Below are 6,685 nucleotides of genomic sequence, written 5' to 3'. Positions count from 1 at the left end.
CTGAAAAATGACAGAAAATACCCTTGAAAGAAAAAACCCTCCTTTATGAAATCTTCTTTGAAATCTTCATCAGTAAGTGTCCCATTGAAACCTCTCCAGTTAGTTCTACAAGTCTTGAAGATTGGAAGAAAATTAGGAAAGAAACATGGCTTGTTAGGGCTTTCTGTGTTTTAATGAGCCCCATGGCGTATTTGGTGCTGAGTCCATGAACCTCAGATACCAAGGACGGACTGAAGAATCTCCTCAAGAAGCCCAAGTCAGAAGCAAAGCCCAAAGTACCTTGAAGCATTAATGGGCCCCACTGAGGGCTGTTACTGACAAAGCCTCCCCAGGGACTCGTTAGAGCAGATAATTGGAGGCAGTGATTGCATCAGGCAAAGGCAAAGTGCAGCAGCTCTGATGCTGAGAAAACCCTTGATTTGTTTGATGAAGGACAATGGCCAAGCCTTGACCCCCTGCCCCTGGGAAGGGAGATCCTGTCCCTCACGTGTGTCTCAGGGCTCTTCCTGGGGATGTGGGGATGATGCCCAGTGCAGGACAATGGTGTGACACTCCCTGGGGGGTGCAAGGAGGCAATGGGGCGCCATGGCCATGACAACCATGTGTCTCCTCTTCGGCCTCGCTGTCAGGGTCATCAGCCATAGCCAAGGGGACAAAGACCTCGGGGCTTTCAGGGACATCCAGCCTTGCCAGCACCCTTGGCCATCTCCACCACTGTCCATCCTACACTGTCCCAGGCCTGTGGCTGTTTCCCCACAGGCTGCAGACACCCCATGCGCTTCCCCAGCTTGTTCTCACCCCAGTGTGTCCCCACCTGTGCTGCTGTCTCTCCATCCCCACCAGCTGTTCCTTGAAACACAAAGCCATGGCTGATCCAGAGTCCTTCTGAATGACCTTAGCACTGTGCTCAGAATGACATTTCTTTGTCCTGAGGTCCTCTCTGGACCTCCAGAGCTGCAGTTTCTGATGGTTTTCCTTTCTCATGCTGTTTCCCTCTAGCAAAAAAACCAAACAAACAAGCATGCCATCATCTCGGAAAGTGATTTTCAAGATTTCTGAAGCTACTACTACTCTTTCTTGTCGTGGTTTTACCACAGCCACCAACTAAGACCATGAGAGCTGCTCACATCCTGCTCCCAGTCCCCAAGTGGGATAAGGGAGACAACTGAAAGGGAAGGGAGAAACTTGTGGGTTTAGAAAAAAATATAAGATGACAATAAAAACAATAAAAATAATACACTACTACTAATAATATACTTATACTAAAATATACATAAAGTAAAATATACGCTACTCAGTGCAATCCCAACAGAGCTAACCATAGTAGCCGGAAAACTGAAATGAACTAGCTGGAAAAGGCATCTCCAGCTTTATACCGAGCATGACGGTAATGGTAGAGAATAGCTCGTTGATTGACCTGGGTGTCAATCAAGGTGCTGTCCTGTCTGTGCCCCCTCCTACCAATTTGCACCTGCAGCTGGACTCCAAAGAAGTCCTTGGTTTCACTAATAGTCAAGGTAAATTAAATAGAAATAGATAAATTAAATTAAGAAAACATACTCAGTGCAATCCCTCATGTAACTCCAGTCACACGGAACAGCCAGTCCTGCAGAAGGGAGCACCTTGGTCCTGAACAGCCGATCCCAGCAAGAGAGAGCTAAAAGGCAACAGGCAGAAAGGCCCAAGGGCCAACTGCAAAATGGCAGAATGGCAAAAGACCGAACTGACATCCAACTCCTGACAGAATGAAACTTCTGAATGGAACTAACCAAACCAGCAGGAAAACCCAAAGTAACAGATGTAACAAGCCCTAAAAGCCAGCTCCGGCTTTATACTGAGCATGACGCTAACCACAGGGAATATTTCATTGATCAGCCTGCATGTCAATCCAGGTGCTGTCCTGTCTGTGTCCCCTCCTGCCAATTTGCATCTGCAGCTGGATGGCCAAAGAAGTCCTTGGTTTCCCTGACAACAGCCAAGATATCAGTGAGTTCTGACATTCCTTTCATACCAAATGGCAAACACTGTAAAGCTGCTAAAAGAAAAAATTAACTCTAACCCAGGGAGGAAACAGCGTTATCTCATTATTCTCATAGTAAATCTAAACAAAAGACTGTAGTAGCTATGAAGGAGAGAGATTCAAAATGCATGAAGAAAATTAACTCAATTTCAGTAAAAACAGCACGTTTCCTCCGCCTCCACTTCACCAGGCTAAAGAAGTTTGGGTCTCTCTACATCTCCACACATGACCCAGACTGTCTCTGGCCACACGACAGCTCCTCCCCGTTCCTCCAGAGTGGGGAACCTCCCACTGGGACACCCCGCTCCAGATGTGACCACACCAGTGCGGAGTCAAGATGGACAATAACTGCCCTTGGCTGGGTGGCCACGCTCCTCCCAGTGCAGCCCAATGTGCTCATGGGCATATTCCTGTTTAGCACCATGGAGAACTGACTGAACAGCCAGGCTCAGAGGGCTGTGACCAGCGGCACAAGGCCCAGCAGGAGGTACCATGAGGAGCACTGAAGGACACTGTACTACCCAGCATCTCCTCCCCACAGGTGTCCCTTGGGTCCCTGGAACCACCTCAGTGACAAGGGGGAGAGCACTGCCTGTATGGGGTGGAGGAGACGGGGTCTGGAATGAGGGTCCTGGGGCAGTTTCTCCTGGATGTTCGTGCAGCAACAAGCTGGGCTGGATATTTGGAGAGAGGAACTCCTCCTAAGGGCCTCAAATGGGCTTGGGGATGGTCTACAGTTTCCTGCATGCTGCCTTTTCTGGTGGAGATCAGAGGCTGCCGGCCGTTTAGAGGACCCAGGACAGGCCTTGTCCTTCCTCTGGTCACAGCTGGACCCCAGTTCTCCAGCTCAGCCCCAGCTCAGGAGCCTTGTCTAGGGGTGACTTTTGGGGTAAGGTTGACAAGAGGGGTGCATAAGTTTGTCTTAAGGACATGTGATGAGCACCAGGACTGAAGTACCAGAGCAAAATGATGTGGCTTCTGGGTGAATACTTTCTTCGGTGCAAATCCTGAAACAGAGTCCCAGACTTGCTTTCCATGCCACCCTTCACAAGGGATGATGCACTAAAAGATGGCAAGTGGGGGACACCAATCCTTCTCCAGCTACTTCCCCGGCCTGGTGAAGCACCAGGACAGCAAGGACTTCCGGCCCTGCACCCTGAACTCTGCGTATTGTCTTGGGGCAACTGAACATCAGCACTTTTCTCTCTAAGCTCCTGTCTGATCTCCCCCCATCCTGGCCCCTTCCCTGTGCTCCCCACAGGGCCCCAACCTGGCACTGATGCTCTACAGAGCAGGTTGGCTGCAGGACCATGGGGTGACTCCACACTGGTTGTGCTGCTCCGTGAGGGACACAGATGCAACTGCATGGGCTGCACTGTCACTGAGCTCTTTCCCGGGGGTCTAAAGCTCTGGAATGGGTTCAGAGCATTTCTTGGGACTCATTGGGTTTTCTGCTCATTTTGGTTCAGCAATCCCTTCCTTGTCCTTCAGGTGCCTGGAGATTGCTGCAGGAAGACGTGGCCTATTCCCTTCCCAGGGATGGAGGTAGTCTGACAGGCTCGTAATTCATCAGATTCTCCTTCCTGCCCTTCTTGAAGATGGGTTTGACATCCTCCTTTCCCCAGGACCTCAGAACTTCTCTGATTCTGCTGTCACTTTCGAAAGCACAATCCAGAATCATGGGCAAGGCTGAGGTAGCAGGCAGGAGCACTTGCAATGAGCCTGTTCCAGCAGCTGAGATGAATCTCACTGGGCCAGTGGGGTTTGTTCCTGGAGTCACACACAGAAATGCTAGGCTTCCATCAGGCATCCGTGTCGGAGCTGGTCTCAGGACTCCTTATGCACCCACGGATGTTCAGAGACAGCGTCTGTCCCTTTTACACACAGAGGCAGGAGTCACAGTGGCTCTCAGGCCTCCTGTTGCCACTCCAAAGGGACGGGAGACACCTCAGCCCTGTGGTGTGTCACCCTGCTCTGCACTCATCTGAGATGTCCCACGTCATGAGGAATGGACACGGGGACCTCAGTTCAAGGAAGCACATCCCAGTACTGCATTCAGGTGATTTCCCATGGGGTGTTCCTCCCAACATGAAGTGACCTCAAGACCTTTTTTGTGCCACAGGCCTTCATGGAACCCAAAGGAATAGTTGATGGTGTTTGTGCTCACTCGTGTTCATGTCACCTCATGTACATGATGTGCGTGCTCACATCTCATCTGTACAATGCAAACTCGGACTGGTGAACAACTCATTCAGTGTCCATCCATGAAGGGAAGAAAAACCTCTGCGAGATGGGGAGAAAGGCCAGTGCTGGAAATGGTGGTTGTGAGGGGCCAGTGCATGATGATGCCCCGGGGCAGCTTCCACGGGGTGTCCAGTGCACAGGGGCACAGCCCAGCCCCTGCTCTGCTGGTCCTGCAGGTCTCTGGCAGGAGGCCTGGCTGTGAGAGGACACTGCTGTGTGCCCAGCCCTGCACACACACACTGTGCAGCTGTACCCTGCTGTTTGCATCTGCATGTCAATTCAGCATGTTCTACAGAGAAGCTTGGAAGAAGAGCTAAACCTTCAGGCCCTGCCCATAGGAGATCACCTTCATTATGGAAAGGCTGTTGTGAGGCCAGCTCTGTCACAGCAGTGCCCATGGCCTGCCCCTGCCTGCGCTCACAGGACTGACACACAGCAGGACGGTGACCAGGCTGCCAGAGCACTCAGGCCTTGCACCAACACAAGGGATGAGAAGGAGAGTGTGGGAGTGGAACGAGAACAGCTCTGGAAGGCCAAGCGCTGGTGCTCCCTGGCAGGGCTGCCAGGCTGGACTCTTTTCCCCTCCTCCCATGCACACAGGAACTGTCCCTGCAGCTCCAAACAGGCCTTGCAGGGAGGATATAGTGAAAAACACATCACTACGGGACCCTTTATTTTGTTTAAATACGCACAGACCATGGCTCCTCATTTACACAGCCAGTGGTTATAAAAGAAAAGCAGACAGTGATTTAGACAGGGAATGACAATGTTATCACAATAAAAAATAACTTCAATAAAAACAGAAAATACAAATGAGAGGCTGGACCTGTAACTAGTTACATTAAAACTACTATGTAGAAGGAGAGAAGCAGTTTATTGCTTCAGAAAACACAGAGATATGAGTTTCCACAGGGCATCCTTGAGCTCCTGGTTCCTCATGCTGTAGATGAGGGGGTTCACTGCTGGAGGCACCACCGAGTACAGAACAGACACCATCAGGTCCAGGGAAGGAGAGGAGATGGAGGGGGGCTTCAGGTAGGCAAATATGCCAGTGCTGACAAACAGGGAGACCACGGCCAGGTGAGGGAGGCATGTGGAAAAGGCTTTGTGCCGTCCCTGCTCAGAGGGGATCCTCAGCACGGCCCTCAAGATCTGCACGTAGGAGAAAAGAATGAAAATAAAACACCCAAATATTACTGAGAGACTAACCACAAGAAGCCCAAGTTCCCTGACGTACGAGTTTGAGCAGGAGAGCTTGAGGATCTGGGGGATTTCACAGAAGAACTGGTCCAGGGCATTGCCCTTGCACAGTGGCAGTGAAAATGTATTGGCCGTGTGCAGCAGAGCATCGAGAAACCCAGTGGCCCAGGCAGCTGCTGCCATGTGGACACAAGCTCTGCTGCCCAGGAGGGTCCCGTAGTGCAGGGGTTTGCAGATGGCAACGTAGCGGTCGTAGGACATGATGGTGAGGAGGGAATACTCTGCACCAAACAAGAAACATACAAAGAAGACCTGGGCAGCACATCCTGCAAAGGAAATGACCCTGATATCCCACAGGGAGTTGGCCATGGATTTGGGGACAGTGATGGAGATGGAGCCCAGGTCGAGGAGGGCGAGGTTGAGCAGGAAGAAGTACATGGGGGTGTGGAGGTGCTGGTCACAGGCTATGGTGGTGATGATGAGGCCGTTGCCCAGGAGGGCAGCCAGGTAGATGCCCAGGAAGAGCCAGAAGTGCAAGAGCTGCAGCTCCCGTGTGTCTGCGAACGCCAGGAGGAGGAACTGGGTGATGGAGCTGCTGTTGGACATTTGTTGTTTCTTGCCATTCAGGCTCTCCTCTAAAAAGCAAATGACAACTTAAAATCAGGACACACTCCTCTGAGAGAGCCACTCCATTTTTTTATATAAATACCCTGAATTGAAATGCATTTCCTTTCTCTGGTGTGTGCTGAGTGTGCTGTGAGAAATAGAATCTCTGCTCCTCTGGTGCCAAGTAGCCAGGTTTGTTCTGCTGCAGTGGGGACATGGGAGCTGGGTTGTGACAGCTTCGATGTTCACAAGCAATGTCATATTTTACGCACCATTAATGGAAAAGTTCAATATCTGCACTCGTGACACTTAAGAGTGTGGTCTGCAAAGCAGAGGCTTAGCATGTCATTATCATGATTTTGTCTGTATTTTGAATTTTCCACCATCACATCTCATAACTGGATTTTTGCAGGGGTTGAAATCCTCATATATATGACTGAAAATGTGAAGAGTCTTGAGACAGGACAGGCAAAAGGGCTCATCTCTCTGTGGCTCAGTGCAGAGTCAGGAGAGCAGCTTTTACCCATTTGCCCTGTGCTTTCACTTGTGCTGCCTTAAAAACAACTTCATAAACAATCCTCTCTTTAAAAGAAAACCCAAAACTGGACTCGTACT

At 50.5% G+C, this 6,685-nt stretch overlaps 1 protein-coding gene across 1 annotated transcript; it reads right to left on the bottom strand.

Annotated features, from left to right (window-relative positions):
• Positions 1-5,182: 5,182 nt before the first annotated feature.
• LOC135999330 (olfactory receptor 14J1-like) lies at positions 5,183-6,070 on the bottom strand (the record flags this gene model as incomplete). Its single annotated transcript, XM_065652891.1, has 1 exon — positions 5,183-6,070. A coding segment is annotated over exon 1 (888 nt), but the record flags the coding sequence as incomplete, so codon positions are not given.
• Positions 6,071-6,685: the final 615 nt, after the last annotated feature.

This window comes from Caloenas nicobarica, chromosome 28, assembly GCF_036013445.1.
Source record: "Caloenas nicobarica isolate bCalNic1 chromosome 28, bCalNic1.hap1, whole genome shotgun sequence".
Taxonomy (NCBI): domain Eukaryota; kingdom Metazoa; phylum Chordata; class Aves; order Columbiformes; family Columbidae; genus Caloenas; species Caloenas nicobarica.
Note: the sequence above shows the minus strand (reverse complement) of the source record. Positions and strands in the feature narration are given on the sequence as shown.